Consider the following 16,616-nt stretch of genomic DNA (forward strand, 5'->3'; position numbering starts at 1 on the left):
GAATAATGCTAGTGTTTTTAGAGCCAAGGAGATTAAAAATTTCAAAGAGTAATTTTTTATCTATAATAACAAGGGTACAGCATTTTGCAGCAAAAATATCAGCCCCCACAGTAAACTCCTTCTCAGTCAGATCTAACCTGTGCTAACTATTAACAAAAAGCTGCCAGTAATCGCAGACACAGATATACAGGGATGGCACGTACGGAACAGTGGCCACAGCGGTGACATCGTTCACTAAGAACGCTGCTCAGCTGCTGCGGGCCCTTGACACAAGGCTCCCGTGGGTTTCTGCCCTCAGTGCATGGGGAGTTAGAATCTCAAGTCAATAACGTCTCTTTTAGAGGAGTAAAAAGTGTTAGGCCGTCAGAGATTAATAAAGATCATATTATGAGGGCGTTTGAATGCCAAACCCCAAAGCATGCGTTTTAGCTTACAGGCAATACAAAATCATGGAAAGGTTTCTAGGGTGTTAATAGACTGGAGGCAGTGGCAAGGTGAGCCAAGGGCAGGTAAAGAATTAGAGGATGGAGTCCTAGATTTTGGATACAGTTATCTTATACCAGAATGTGATGGCACCAGAAATATGACATGGAACATCTGTTTCTCCAGCTGCATTAGACACATTTTTTTCTTAAGTGAATGCATTCACATAGTGTAAATGGATTTATTTTTTTTAAGATTCAATTATTTGAAATAAATAATTTTAAAAATCTTAGCTAACATTGTAGCTACTATCCATTAAAATCATTTTCTTTGAAATTCTGTTTTTTCCATTTTGTCATGCCATCTGCTTTCCTTCACCTAATATGTGTAAATTGTGCCCTTCATATTTTTCCAACAGTATCCTAGCCCACAAATATTTCACAGTCAAGTTGAACATTCCAACAGGTATTCCAATAATGACAAAAATGGGAATTCAGTGGCCTTCCACTGTAGAGATATCTCTAGAAGGTACATTAGAAGATAGAGATATCTACAAGGTACATTACTGACATAGATATATGACTTTAATGATTCATTATTATAAAGTACCCACTAGGCTGAGAGTTCATGAAGCCATTTGGGTTTTGAAGGATGAATAGGAGCCATTCTAGCAGATGATTTAGAGAGAGATATGAAGAAAAATACAGTGTTATATGTTAAGCCAGAAGGAGAAAAATGTTCCTATTTAGAAACAATAAGAAAGATGATATAATTTGAGAATAAACTCAATTGCATTGGAAAAGGATCTTGTACTATAGAAAGTCTAATAAACATTTCAAGAGAGTTTGAGCATGATCTTGGAAATTATGACCTGCTACTAAATAATTTTAAGCATAGATGCAATGGACATGAACTTGGGCAAGCTTCAGGAGATGGTGAGGGACAGGGAGGCCTGGTATGCTGCAGTCCATGGAGTCGCAAAGAGTCGAACATGACTGGGTGACTGAACCACAACAGAACATAATGAGACTGGTGTTTAGAAAGATACATTCAAAACTGTATCAGTAATTGAAACGTTTGAAGTCATCAATGACAATTTTGTTTAATCTTTTAAAATCTGTCACTTCAGAAAACAAAAACAAAAGCCCTAATGGTTTTCTAATAAAAACAGTGATGACTCTAATTCACAGATGGCTTTTCTGAAGGTAGTTTTGCCCACGATCTTCCAAACAGCAAGGGGTGATCGGATGGGGGAATGTCCCTAAAAAGGTGAGGCCAGTGATGCAGAAATGGTGGTGAAGTGTTGAAGGACGCCCCTGAAAAAGTGAGGCCACGGAAGCAGGAAGTGTGGGACCCTCTCCTCTTTCCAAGAAGGGCAGCCCTCCATGTCTGCCTCTCTGGTTGGAAGTGACAGTCAGAGTTGAGGATGAGGACAGGGAGGCAGGGTAGGGACCTCGCAGATGCCCTCAGCATCTCTAGCGCAGCCTCCAGGCCACCTGCGCTGCATGGCAACTGCCCATCCAGCCTTGTCTCTGTTTCCGTAGCCTGCATCCCTGAAAAACCCCTAAAAACTGTATCAGTCGTTGAAACTCTCAAAGTCATCAATGACAATTTTGTTTCATCTTTTAAAATCTGTCCCTTCAAGAAAGGAAAAAAAAAAAAACCTAATGGTTTTCTAATAAAAATAGCGATGACTCTACTCACAGATGGCTTACTTTACAGGAGTCAGGATGACATTAAGGTTTTCGTCTCAGATAGGAACACGCTGCCTCCAGGGTGTACATGGGGAGGGCTGGGTGGGAGAACGTGTCAGGCTCTCCTTTTCTCTGGTTGTGAGAACAGCTTTTTAGAAGAGAATGCAACCAAAGTCAAGAGTGGAGGTGCTCCCGACATTTGGTCTCATTCAGATGAATCTTAATTTACTGGATTTGATATAGCATACCAAGGCACTGATTTCAGAGTAAATGTGTATGAATTCAGCACGCAAACGAAATCAAAATGACCAACACTTTTCTCCTTGTCGGTGTCATTAATAGACAAGGTAAATGCCTGAAAACGCAGGGATCTTGTCTGGGTTTTCCTGATGAAGATAGGTTCCTTGATTTATGTCCTACTAATCCTTAGTATAGATCCTTGGTAGCTCAGCCGTAAAGAATTCACCTGCAATGTAGGAGAAAAAGGTTGGATCCCTGCGTCAGAAGATCCCCTGGAGAAGGGAATGGCAAGCCCCTCCAGTATTCTTCCCTGGGAAATCCCATGGACAGAGGAGCCTGGTGGGCTAGAGTCCATGCGGTCACAAAAGAGCTGGACATGACTGAGTGACCAAACAGCAACAGTAATCCTTGGTATCATTGAGAGCCGAGGCCTTAAGGACTGAAATGTATTATTCGGAATAATTTCTGAAGAAGGAATCTGAAATGCTACTAAATGGCTAATTTCATTTTTAAGGAGAAAGAAACATTTTTGGGGTGAATCTGTTTCATATTTTTGAAGAATAAAATTTGGGATATTTTATTTTACAGTCTCTTTGAGATGACTACATGTTTAGTACATTCAGTAATGCTTCATTAAGTTCTTAATATCTTATCATAGTGAAAGTGAAAATGTTACTCTATCAGTCATGTCCGACTCTTTGCGACCCCATGGATGTAGCCCGCCAGGCTCCTCTGTCCTTGGGATATTTCAGGCAAGAATAGTGGAGTGGGTAGCCATTCTCTTCTCCAGGCCTGACCCAGGGACTAAACTCAAGTCTCCTGCGTTGCAGGTGGATTCTTTACCATCTAGGCCACATATCCTAGCATGGTGTCAACAAATAAGATGCTCTTTTTTTTTTTCTCAGTTATACTGTGTGGTTCTGTTCATAATGTCCTGCTTATCACAACCGTGGCCCTATTCTCAATTTGCTCTCTTGGGGAAAGCTCCCTCAGCCAGCATAGCCAAGCAAATGCTAACAAGTTTAGTTGTTGTTCAGTCACTAAGTGGTGTCCGTTTGCGACCCCATGGACAGGTGTCCCTGTCCCTCACTATCCTGGAGTTTCCCCAAGTTCAGGTCCATTGAGTTGGTGATGAGCCAGTGATGCTATCCATCTGTCTCATCCTCTACTGCCCTCTTCTTTTGCCTTCAATCTGGAGGCAAGAAATGGCAAACCACTCCAATATTCTTGCCATGAGAACTCCATGAACAGTATAAGAAGGCAAAAATTTCAATGAGCATCTCCAGACATAAGCAACCCATAGATAAGTCATGTGGTTAAACAATAAAAATAAAGAATGACTGAATGAATCTGCCTATTGGATGGTGGTGGTGGTGGTTTAGTTGGTCAGTCATGTCCGACCCTTGCGACCCCATGGACTGTGGCCTGCCAGACTCTTCTGTCCATGGTATTCTCCAGGCAAGAATACTGGAGTGGGCTGCCCTGCCCTCCTCAGGGGACCTTCTTAACTCAGAGACGGAACCCACGTCTCTTACATCTACCTGCATTGGCAGGCAGGTTCTTTACCACTGCTGCTGGTAAGTCACTTCAGTCGTGTCCCACTGTGTGAGACCCCATAGACGGCAGCCCACCAGGCTCCCCCATCCCTGGGATTCTCCAGGCAAGAACACTGGAGTGGGTTGCCATTTCCTTCTCCAATGCATGAAAGTGAAACGTGAAAGTGAAGTCGCTCAGTCACATCCAACTCCTCAAGACTCCACGGACGGTAGACAGTAGGGCCACCTGGAAAGCCCGCGGTAGAGGACAAAGTGAAAGTGAAAGTCACTCGGTCGTGTCCGACTCTTTGCGACCCCATGGAATTCTCCAGGCCAGAATACTGGAGTGGGTAGCCTTTCCCTTCTCCAGGGGATCTTCCCGACCCAGGAATCCAACCAGGGTCTCCTACATTGCAGACAGATTCTTTACCAACTGAGCTATCCAGGAAGAGAAGGATCAGCTAAATAGCTACATCATCGTGCCCAACCTTCTGTCTTCTGTCTTTTTCATTTAGTCCCTCCATCATTTATTCGTATCACCTACTGAGTCAGAGGTCTTATTTCCAACTTGCTGAATGACTTCCAGTCCTGGCTTATGTGTTCGGTGTTCATCATACCTTCTTTTCATCCTGGAAGACATTATCATCTGTTTCTCTGACTCATCTTTTACCAGGACTTCACAATTCCTCATCTTCTGTTTCTAATCGGTCACCTTCCTCACAACCCTACCACTTGTGAAGTTCAGGAGTATCTCTTCACATTCTTCTGGAAATGTAAATATCCACGTGCAGTGGTGAATACCTACTGCAGCATGCTGAGAGAATCTAAGGGTCATTCATCGGCTACTCTGGGAAAGCAGATGAAGGTCATGCAAGCCCTACCAGAAGGGAAGAAACAGGCATCAAAAATCCACTCCTGAAGGCGGGGCCCAGGACAAATGGAAATGGGCCAACGGACAAGCAGCATCTGTGCAACCTTCCAAACCTGAATCACTGATCCCATTATGGTGTCCTGCCAAAACCATGCCCAACAATCCATTCTCAAGCCAGGCTTTTCTTGCTTTTTCAATTGGGCTATAGTTGCCTTCCAATGTCGTGTTAGTTTCTGCTGTACAATGAACTGAATCGGCGTTATGCATACATATTTCCACTCCCTCTTGGGACTCCCTACCCCACCATCGTACCCCTCCAGGTCATCACAGAGCCCCGAGCTGAGCTCTCTGTGCTATACAGCAGCTTCCCATGATGACCTGTTTCACACCTGGAAGTGCATATATGTCAATCCCAGCCTCCCAGTTCACCTCACCCCGCCTTCCCCACCCGGCCTCCACATCTCTCTACATCTGTGTCTCTATTCTTGCCCTGCAAATAGACTCAGCTGTCCCATTTTTTCTAGATTCCACATATATGTGTTCATATATGATACTTGTTTTTCTCTTTCTTACTTTCTGGAACTTCGTACATTTCCAGAATAATTGGTAAAAAGTTAGATGGCCTCCTCTTCAATTTCCCAGTGTATGCCCCATGTTCACAGGAAAGTGTCTCTGCTTTCCCTGGAATGTGCCTCCCAGTGTGGCCAGCAGGGACAGGCGTGGCCTCCTCCCTCCTGCCTCTCCACTCAAGCCTGTTTGTCGTTTTCTGCTCCTTGCCTAGTGTTCCTGTTCCACTTTCATCTTTTCCCATCATCCCTGGAAATTTTTTTTGTATCCTCAAATCTAGCAAAGTTCTCAAGATCCACCTACTTGGAATTTTTGGAGTGGCTGTTAGAAATATCACTAGAAGAGATCTTCGCCATCCTACCCAGCTCTCTTCCCACCCATGGTCTCCACTGAATTAAGGGAGAAGAACTATATTCCAGCCCTTGCATTTCCACTCTGAGGGCTCCCCCATGGCGAGCGCCCTGCAGTGGTCATACTGAGGCTGCCTGCTGTATAGCATCGCTACCTATAATGCTTTGAGAGTTTTGTTTCAGAATCCAAGTCTGCATAGATTTTGCTTTGCGGATTTAGTTTCCTATCGTGAGTCACATGGGCTTCCCAGGTGGCGCTAGTGGTAAAGCGAAAGTATTAGTTTCTCAGTCATGTCCAAGTCTTTGTGACTCCAGGGACTGTAGCCTGCCTGCCAGGCTCCTCTGTCCATGGAGTTCTCGAAGCAAGAATACTGGAATGGGTAGCCATTCTCTTCTCCAGGGTATCTTCCTAACCCAGGGATCAAACCCAGGTCTCCTGCATCACAGGCAGATTCTTTACCATCTGAGCCACCAGGGAAGTCCCTGCCAGTGTAGGAGAAAAGAGATATGGGTTTGATCTCTGGGTCTGGAAGATCCCCTGGAGGAGGGCATGGAAACCCACTCCAGTATTTTTGCCTGGAGAATCCCATGGACAGAGGAGGCTGGCAGGTTACAATCCATGGGGTCAGAAAGAGCCAGGCATGACTGAAGCGACTTAGCACACATACATCCACAGTGAGTTACATTCCACAATCGACAATGAACAGAAGATGACATGTCCCCCCCCCGCCCCGCCCCGCACCGAGTGCCTGTCTCACAGATTTGCTCCGTGGTGCTCACAGACAGTACCAACTGTTCTTCCTGTTGACTGCCAAAATAAGTCAGCAGTTGGGAAGAAAAAAAAAAAACACTATGAATTATGGAAAATAACTGGGGAGACAGAATGGCAATACAATGGGGAGAAAAGTACCAATTCTCTGTGGCCACCCACTCAAGTGCCTGCCTCGTACTTCAACCAACAAAAAGAAAAGTAAATGAAGGAGGACATCTAGTCAACCAGGAGCCTCAGAAACAGGAGAGTGGAGAGGGCTTTCCCTGCCCGTTCAAAGAGCTAGCTCAACTGCTGTAATGCAAGATTTAGGTCTCAATCTCTTGCAAAACTGTTTCATGAACACAGCAAACTGGCCTACAGGAGAGCTAGATGGAAAGACTGTTGTTGTTCAGTCGCCAAGTCATGTCAGACTCTTTGCAACCCCATTGGATTGCAGCACGCCAGGCTTCCCTGTCCTTCACTATCTCCCTGAGTTTGCTCAAACTCATGTCCATGGAGTCAGTGATGCCATCCAACTACCTCATCCTCTGTCATCCCCTTCTCCTCCTGCCCTCAATCATTTCCAGCATCAGGGTCTTTTCTAAAGAGTTGGCTGTTCGCATCAGGTGGCCAAAGTATTGGAACTTCAGCTTCAGCATCAGTACTTCCAAGGAATATTCCAGGTTGATTTCCATAGGCTTGACTGGTTTGATCTCTGGAATGTGACAAAGTATGTCTGGGAGTCAACTCAGCTTCCATGTGAAAAGCTTCATAACATCACCTCAGGCTCTGCAGTCTGATAACCAGTCTGACCTGTCAGCCTCTCTGATACCTAATGGTGTTTAGACCTGTGCCAGCCTCGTGTCCCTGTGAGGTCGGCCACAGGCTTCAAGGGTCAGCGTGTCAGTGCTCACAGCCCATGCTTGGGAGCACGTGTTCCATGGTGCTTGTCTCCAATGCTAAGGAGATGACCATGAACAGTATCACAAGGTCTGCCCAGGCCGTGTTTTTTCTTATCTAACAGGACATCATCTCTGAGCATCCACAGCCCCTTCATCTTAGTATTTCCCAGGCTCTTCTGCACTGATTCACTTCTGCTTCCCCGAAGAGACTGTAAGCATTTCCATTGTGAAGGACAGTCCTCACACGTACCCCAAGTCCTGTGAATTCTGAGAAAATAAACACAACACACCGGAAAATTATCGTGAAAATGCACGGCTGTGGCTTATTGTTATGTGTTTTTAAGAACATTCTTTGGCAGCTGTCTTCATCAATAGTGGAACATTTGGGCCAACTTGTATACCACCAGAGCTTTCAGTAGAAGCTGATTCGGTAACATGCCTAAACTCCGTTTTTCAAACCCTAGATAAGGATGCTCACGGTATGGCTACTGTTCAGGCAGACCTCGAGATTATTGCTCAGAGACGACTGTGTGGAGACGCTTTACTTTTGTGCTGAAGTTCTACAGTTGCAGTTGCGTAAACACTTGGTTTATAATAATACATGGAGTAGTAGGAAAAAATCATTGCCATGAAACAGTTCCATGTGTCAGCTTTAAGTAGGTTTTGTTTATGGTCTTTTTGTTTGTTGGTTTTTTTCCCTTTTCACAGACTTGCCCTCCTTACTGTGAGTTGAGGAAAGAAAAGGATTGAAAAAGAGGAAAGATAAGAGTTTAGCTCTGGAACTTAGGAATTCATTCATGGGAATGGTTGTATCTTCCAGTAAAGAGTCAAGACCAGTGTTTTCCTTTCGACTGCCTGGCGCAGCCACCCCAACTGCAGTGGATGGGTATTTGCAAACGTTAGTGACACTGTTTACATACAGAAAACATACTTATTAGGGCAAAAGCTTTGAGATTTTGATTAAGTGGAAAAATGTTTTAAAAAAACAGAGGAGGTACTGGAATTACTTTTGTTAGCTTTGCTTCTGCTAATCCTTTTCTGAAAAGAAAAAAAAAAAAATCTCTTGCCTGAATATTTTCCCGTTGTTATTTTGGCATCTTCCTGCTGCTAAATGTCTCCCTGCTGTTTGCGTTTTAGATTGGAGTTCGGAAAGTGTTCCTGAAATACTGGCACGCCAGCCAGCTGAACGATCTGTGCCGCCAGCTGCAGAGAAAAATTATCACCTGCCAAAAAGGTAACAGTCACACATTTCACAGTCACAGTGCAGTCACAGTTCTGAACTTTGCTGAACTGTGAAATACAAACCATTGAGTGAACCCCCACATTTAAATCTTTGGGGGACCTACGTTAGAGAGGACCCTGCCATGGCCCTATGTCTGTCCATCCCATGGCACCACCTTTGGGCAAATAAATAGGTTTCTGGAGTTCAGAAAGCACTGTGGCTAAGTTGGCTGTTTACCTGTTTCTAGATCAGAGTGTGCTTTATTCCCTGGTCATTCCATCTGCAGTTCTGTGCCTCATTGTCACCTAAGCCATCATTTGGAAGAGGGAATATACGTATCTTTTAATGGATGCATCCCTCACCTTGAAAATGGGCTTCCCTGTTGGCTCAGTGGGTAAAGAATGCGCCTGTAATGCAGGAGACACAGGAGACAAGGGTTTGATCCCTGGGTTTGGGAAGATCCCCTGGAGGAGGAAATGGCAATATTCTGCCTGGAAAATCCCATGGACAGAGGAGCCTGGTAGGCTACAGTCCATGGGGTTGGAAAGAGTCAGACACGACTGAAGTGACTGATCACGCACACATGCACACCTTGAAAATAACTAGTTTGTTGATCCTGCAAGAAACACAGGACAAGAAGAAGGCACCTCCACACCTGCAGTGGGGGGGAAAAGCCCCATGTGACCCTTGGGTGCAGCTCTGCATTCAGATTCCTGGGCTACTCCTGCAGTCAGCCTCTGGCAGCCACTCCTCCAAACCCCAGACCACATGGCAGGCTCTCTGCCTGGTCCCCTGAGGTCACTTTGACCAGCCTGGAGATCGGGGTGGTGGGAGGAGCCTCTGGTGAGGAAAGGGCCAACTCCCAGCTATGTGCACTCCTTGCTTCTGTCTGGGTTAGGCTGGTCTGGCCTCCTTTGCGGACTTCCCTGGTGGCTCAGATGTTAAAGAATCTGCCTGCAGTGCAGGAGACGCAGATTCGATTCCTGGGTTGGGAAGATCCCCTGGAGAAGGAAGTAGCAACTCATTCCAGTATTCTTGCCTGGAGAATCCCATGGACAGAGGAGCCTGGTGGGCTACAGTTCCTGGGGTTGTAAAGAGTCGAACACGACTGAGTGACTAAGCACACACGTAGCTTATATACACAGTGTAGGGAAAGGCTGGGCTCACAGGTCCACTCTTGACCACCACCTTTGCAGTTCCTGTTTGTGTGGTCAGACCTGGCATCCCCTGGGAGCTGGTGAGAAATGCAGAGTCTCAGGCCCCGCCTGCCCCAGACCCGCTGAATCTGAACGTGTATTTGTAGCCTCGGGCTGGAGGTGGGACTGAGTATGCTAGGCCCTGGGCTGTGGAGTCACCCCCTTGTTATACACGTCACTCTTTCAGGGCTCCCCTGGTAGCTCAGATGATAAAGAGTTTGCTCGCAATGTGGGAAACCTGGGTTCGATCGCTGGGTTGGGAAGATCCCCTGAAGGAGGAAATGGCAACCCACTCCAGTATTTGTGCCTGGGAAATCCCATGGGCGGAGGAGCCTGGCAGGCTACAGTCCATGGAGTCTCAAAGAGTTGTATCCGACTGAGCAACTAGCATGAACGTTCTCCTGGAACATGTAATTAGAGGACTGTGCACTCTGCCCTCCAGCAGGGGTGCCCACTAGAAGTGCCTCCTCGGGTTGGTTACCAGTGTTAAGTCTCTGAGCCCTGCAGAGCTGAAACAAGAAATGAGCAGAACCGTGGTTCTTTCCTTAGCTCTAATGATAAAAATCGAGAATGGGTTTTTAAAAATGGCACCAAGATAAAAACCATAATTTTCTATCGCATAAATGAAATAATGGCTGTAAAAGCATTTTTTTTTTAAATTTACAGGCTCTTCAATGCAAAGTATTTACTTACTGATTTTTATTTTTACATCTCTTGGAACCATAGCTTCGGTCCTTTTTGCACATGTGAAATTCACTCAGAAGTTATAGCATCTGGAGTCATTTCCAGTTTTTCAAGAGTTCTCAGGTTTTCCTTGTAAATATTAGGTGGAAGAAAGCTGTAACTTCCTTAAGTTTAATCATTTCAATTACAAATTATTCCCAACAGAAATTTTCCTCTGACTGTATACCTTCATTTTACCCTGCATGGAATTGTCAGAAAGAGACAATCAATTACCTATTTGTGGCAGATTTAGTTCATTAGTTGTCTCGTAGTAAAGATGCCACATTTTAGCAACTCCTATAACAATTTTAATAAAATTTTTTGACGATCACTGGCGTGAAGTGCAGGAAAACAGAGTCTGAACAGCAGACAGAGGATTCCCGGGTGAACACAAATCCAGTGAATTGTCCTTCTGTAGTCGGAGGTCAGAAGTCTGGCTTGTCCACGTTAACCATCTCTTTATTCTGAGAGATTAAACATCTTGAATATACCCTCCCCTTCAGCTACCAAAACGTCACAGTCTCTCTTTTTCAAATGAGCAAGTCAACTGGCCAGTTTGAGGCTTTCTGCTTCTCTCTCTCCCTGTGCCTGTCACATGGTTAATATTTCTGCGTTTTATTCTGCATTTTATATTCCTGAAGTCTGATTGTACCTTTCACTGTTTAATCTTTTTCTCTTTTAGATTAGTTCAGCATGACTGTTTCTACAGTTAATACAACCGCATTTCAGAGTAACTAAACATTTAGTATTGCCGTCTGAGAAAAAAGAGCCCTTGAGCATTTTAGACATCTGTGTATTTTTTGCCTCTGAAGCCATAATTGTAGAAAGTTGTGTCCACCTTCCCACCCTTTAAAAATTTTTTTAATTTATTTTTATTAACCAAAAACATTTTGTATTGTGATATGGCTGATTAACAATTTGAACAGAGTCAAGGTATCTCAGTAAATATCCTAGACATATGTAGATACCTACACATTTGTCCTCCCATAGCCAGGAAATATTTTAAAACACTTAATGTTTTGCAGGGTAATTTCCTCCCTACAGAGGAGAATAAAGTGTCTTTATAGCACATTTGGAGAAGGGAATGGCAACCCACTCCAGTATTCCTGCCTGAAGAATCCCAGGGACGGGGGAGCCTGGTGGGCTGCCGTCTATGGGAATTGCAAAGAGTCGGACATGACTGAGCGACTGAGCACATACCCACATTAATCTTCCCTACAATTATAGCTCTTCCTATAATCCAAACAACTCCTTCTAGTCTTAGAAACTTAGACTGGGAAGAGACGCATCTGGGCAACTATTGGAAACCACTCCCCCACCCCACCCCCCACACCTGTCAGAGCCTCCCTGAGCAGGGCCCATCCTGTTTTTAACTTGCCCAGGGACTGGGAACTGACCCTTTTTCCCATGACATGCCTGATCCATTGACCAGCTTTGCTCATTGTTTGAAATGTCTTCCTTGTATTGATCCCAAACACACTTCCTTACACCTTCCCTGTTGTGACCCATCTGGAGAGCTCCAGAGCATGTCTCCAGGGCTGCATGATGGAGCTTGGCCTCGTAAGAGCAGAGATTCGAACCCTGGCCTCTACTGTTGGTTGGCCATGTCTCCTTGGAGGAATTTTCTTAACCTCAGTAAGCTTCTGTTTCTTTGGGTACAAAATGAAGATTTGTTGTTGTTGAGTTGCTAAGGCGTGTCAGATTCTTTGCAACCTCATGGACTGTAGCCCGCCAGGCTCCTCCACCCATTGGATTTCCTAGGCAAGAATACTGGAGTGGGTTGCTATTTCCTTCTCCAGAGAAACTTCCCATCCCAGGGATCAAACCCGTGTTTCTTGTATCTCCTGTTTTGGAAGGAAGATTCTTTACCACTAGTGCCACCTGGAAAGCCCACAGAATGAAGGGATGGGTACATCAGTGATCGTTGAGTTTGGGCCTTGAAAGATGGGATGGGATCCTGGCATGTGGCAGTGCCTTTGAACAGCGGGCATGATTTTTCTTTGCAAGTCTTACATTTGTTACTGACATATTAGTGATTTCAAAGTGTGTTCACCCACCTGTTTTTCCCCTGATTCTTGCATGTTTTTCTAGCCCTGCTTCCCCAGAAAGCAGAAGGATGCCCCATATTTCTACACAATCTCTTCCCAGAGCCTTAAATGCAGAGCTGGTTTTTCTACGACTTAAATCCCAGTCCTGTGAACAGTATGTGCATGACATTCTCAGAGACTACTTCCAGGGGCCTCAGAGGTTTCTGTTATAATCTGATATAATGCAGTTGGTGCATTGGGACACACCCAGAATTCTCTGGGGTTTGGACTTCCTTCCATCAATGTCCAGACTGTGTTACCATAGAAGGAGGGAGCTTTGTCAGGATATTACCTGCCCAGTCAGGGTAAGGGTTTTTACCTCCATTCCTGTCATTCCTAAAAGTGTGGGTATCTTTTTTAAGACAACATTAGAATGTTTTAGTAAAGTCCTAGACTGGGTGAAGAATATTTTATTTTAGAGCTTCCCTGGTGGCTCAGTCGGTAAAAATTCTGCCTGGAATGTGGGAGACCTGGGTTTGATCCCTGGGTCAGGAAGATCCCTTGGAGGAGGCAATGGCAACTGCACTCCAATATTCCTGGAGAATCCCATGGACAGAGGAGCCTGGCGGGCTGCAGTCCATGGGGTCACAAAGAGTCGGACACGACTGAGCAGCTAACACTTATTCTTTAGACATGATGTATCTGTGGCTTGTTGGTGTACGTCTGGATTTCTGACCCACCGTTGTGTTCTTTCACTGAAGTGGTCAGAGGATTTTTAGCCCGCCAGCACTTGCATCAGAAAAGGAGCATACGGCAGCAGGAGGTCACATCCATCAACAGCTTCCTGCAGGTCACAGAGGACCTGGGGCTGAAGACCTATGACGCCCTGGTTGTTCAGAACGCCTCGGACATCGCCCGCGAGAATGACCGGCTTCGGAACGAGATGAACGCTGCTTTCCACAGAGAGAAGTTGGAGGCCAGGGGCAAGCAGGAGGAAGGCTCCAAAAGGTAAAGGCGGGCGGTGTCCAGCTCCCATCACCCACGTGGTTCATCAGGGTGGGGGGAGCAAGAAAATGCCCATAGTGCTCTTCAAAATATGGTTTTTTTATATGGACCATTTTTAGAGTCCTCACTGAGTTTGTTGCAATATTGCTTCTGTTTCATATTTTGGTATTTTGGCCACGAAGCCCGTGGGATTTCAGCTCCCTCACCAGGGATCAGACCCACACCCCGTGGCTTGGGAAGGCGAAGTCTTAACCACCGGACCCCAAGGAAGTCCCAGTGCTGATAGCTCTTAATGTAAAGTTCAATCACACGTGACCGTAGGGAGAAGAACACTCATATACGCATGCCCACTGTGTAAAGTGAAACCTCCTGACATCTGAAAGGATACATTGCCTGGGCTTTCCTTCTAGAAAACGGATGCTCTGTGTGTTAGTTCAGGCCACGTGAAATAATTGCTACACTAATGCCTGTATCATTTGCCACCTCCAGCACCAAGATTTTTTTTTTTTAATTTTTTATTTCGTTCTTTATCAGCCGTGCTGGGTCTTTGCTGCTGCACTGGTTTTCTCTGGTTTCCGTGAGTGGGTATTGAGAGCTACCCTCGAGGTGCAGTGAGTGGGCTTCTCATCGTGGTGGGTCCTCTTGTTGGGAAGCACAGGATCTAGGGCTCTGGCTCAGTAGTTATGGAGCCCAGGCCATGTTGTCCCACAGCATGTGGGATAATCTGGGACTGGGGACCGAACCCGTGCCCTGTGCATTGGCAGATGAATTCTTTACCACTGGGCCACCAGGGAAGTCCCTCACCAACCGAGTTTTAAGTCATCTAATATTTCCATCTTAGCAAAAACGTATAGCTGGAATCTCGACATCTTTACGCAAGTGTCATATATATAAATAAGGCTGACTCACAGAAACGTCTGAAAGTTTGACCCCCAAAATGGAGAAGCCACTCTAAAAACACAAAAGCAGTGAGCTTGATCGGTGGTGGCCTGTATTATATTTCCCTTAGGAAGCTCGCTCATCTTCTTTGCCAGTAAGGAAAGCTTCAGGGAAAGCTTTCAGAGTTCACGGTGGATGCTGAGCTGGAAATAAACAAGTGAAGAAATCCAGGTCCTTCTCCACGTCACCGCTCTTGTCTCCCTGTGACAAATGACGATACTCATGCCTGATAGCCCTCCCTGGTCCTTTCCATCCTAATTTGCTGTCAGGAAGATTGTTTTTCCCCAGACTTTTAACTGTTTTATTTTGTATTTGGGACATAGACGATTATCAGTGTATGGTAGTTTCAGGCGAACAGCAGTGAAGGGACTCAGCCATACATATACATGTATCCATTCTCCGCAGCCCCCTCCCATCCAGGCTGCCACGTGACACTGAGCTCCACGTGCTCTACAGTGGGTCCTTGTTGCTCTCCACTTTGAATATAGCAGTGTGTACATGACCTTCCCAAAGTCTCAGGGAGGTACTTTCCCATAGGAACACAGCAATATCTAGTTGCTCCTCACTGCAGATGACCGCCCCCCTTGGCCTTGACTGCAATGTCAAATGATTTTTTATTAAAGTGGAAATGGTGGTGTGTCCCTCACTAATTAGCTTCAACTATCTCAGTGATTAAATGCTGAAAAAATTCCCTTTGTACGGAAAACTGTAATTAAACATTACAGGGAAAACAAATTATCCTCCGAGTGCCACACTTTCATCTTCAGCTCGTTCATTTCCTACACGGGCGTCTGATCTGCCCGGCAGTGGATCCCAGCCCTGTTGGTTCTCTGCCACACAAAGATATAATTATAAAAACAAATGCTCCGAGACTCCTTGTGAAATGAACGCGTTGGCATCTCCCTCGCACACGATTACATTGACATGTGAAGCCAGAAGGAAATTTTTTTTTAACCAGATAACTATTAATTTTATATGACTTCCAGAATAATATTTATTATTTTCTCTGCTGGAGCTAAACAGCCACCCCAATTTCTCAATTTCATCATGTATTCATTTGCCTGCTATAAAATTAAGTGAAGAAGTAGTTGTCTATTTATTTATTGAATACCAGCAGTTCACTTGGCATTGGGCAACCAGATGGAGCCACAGAAGAAAAATAACAATTCTGCACATAATTAAATAATTGCTGATGGAATTTAAATGGCAAGGGAAAGAGAGAGAGAGACAGGGAAAATGAAAATCTTTGATCATTGTAAGTATATACTCTTTTGCAAGGATGAGCAGTGATGAACTCCCAGCAACTGATGCATCAGTAACTCTCTATTAAGATGAACTTCCCAGAAATTATCATTCAGATTGAAATTCTGGTTTTTTGATTTGCTTAATAATCGGAGTGTGAAAAATTGACTCAGCGAATGCCTGATGGCAAATGTGGCACTCCTTGAGACGTCTTGGGTTTGGGTGAGATGTTTTTCTGAAGTAATCATGATGAGATTCGCACGTGCTTATCTGTCGGGAAGCGGGGCTGGAAGGATGGAGTGGCTGCCTCTAGAGGCCCTGGGTACCGGAGCCCCGCAGGCATCCTCCAGCCTCGCGGGAAGGCTGATTTACCCAAGAGCCGAGATGACGTGTGCTTGAGCCGCTTCACTGCTACCATCTGAACGATGGCTCTGGGTCCCTCCGCTGGGGCTCTGTGTGTTCATTCTCTCCCCACAGAGCTGAAGACAAGAGCAGACCGAGGCGTCTCCACTGTAGCTCCATCTCAGTCCCCGCAGCAGTGGACGGCCTGACCCAGTCCCTGGCCGGTCCGCCCTCCAGGCCCCCTTCTCTGCACTCGGTGTTCAGCCTGGATGACGGCAGCGGCCTCCCGTCGCCACGGAAACAGCCTCCGCCCAAGCCAAAGAGGGACCCAGCCACGCGGCTGAGCGCCTCCTACGAGGCTGTGAGCGCCTGCCTATGGGCTGCAGCGAGGGACTCGGCGAATGAAGGTTAGCCCTGGGGAGGGAAGGGGCTGCCCCGCTGGGTCATGGATGCTTGACTTCCGGCCTTTGGGTGCCCCGTGCAGCACTGCCGCCCTGGTATATTTTTAATAGAATTAAATCCATCCTTGGCTTGCCAGGGGCCCCTTAATCATTAAAGATAAAGAATATTAATTCAAATCTCTAAGC

The 16,616-nt window shown here is 45.7% G+C and overlaps 1 protein-coding gene across 3 annotated transcripts in view; it reads left to right on the forward strand.

Moving 5' to 3' along the window:
• The window catches only part of MYO16 (myosin XVI), a 519,124-nt gene that overhangs the window by 432,218 nt on the left and 70,290 nt on the right, over nucleotides 1–16,616 (forward strand). For all 3 annotated transcript variants that reach the window (XM_059892322.1, XM_025000169.2, XM_059892321.1), the window contains exons 29-31: nucleotides 8,471–8,567; nucleotides 13,263–13,509; nucleotides 16,165–16,436. In XM_059892322.1, coding sequence (XP_059748305.1) covers nucleotides 8,471–8,567; nucleotides 13,263–13,509; nucleotides 16,165–16,436 — 616 coding nt within the window. The remainder of the gene's footprint in view (nucleotides 1–8,470; nucleotides 8,568–13,262; nucleotides 13,510–16,164; nucleotides 16,437–16,616) is intronic.

This window comes from Bos taurus, chromosome 12 (assembly GCF_002263795.3).
Source record: "Bos taurus isolate L1 Dominette 01449 registration number 42190680 breed Hereford chromosome 12, ARS-UCD2.0, whole genome shotgun sequence".
NCBI classification, from domain to species: domain Eukaryota; kingdom Metazoa; phylum Chordata; class Mammalia; order Artiodactyla; family Bovidae; genus Bos; species Bos taurus.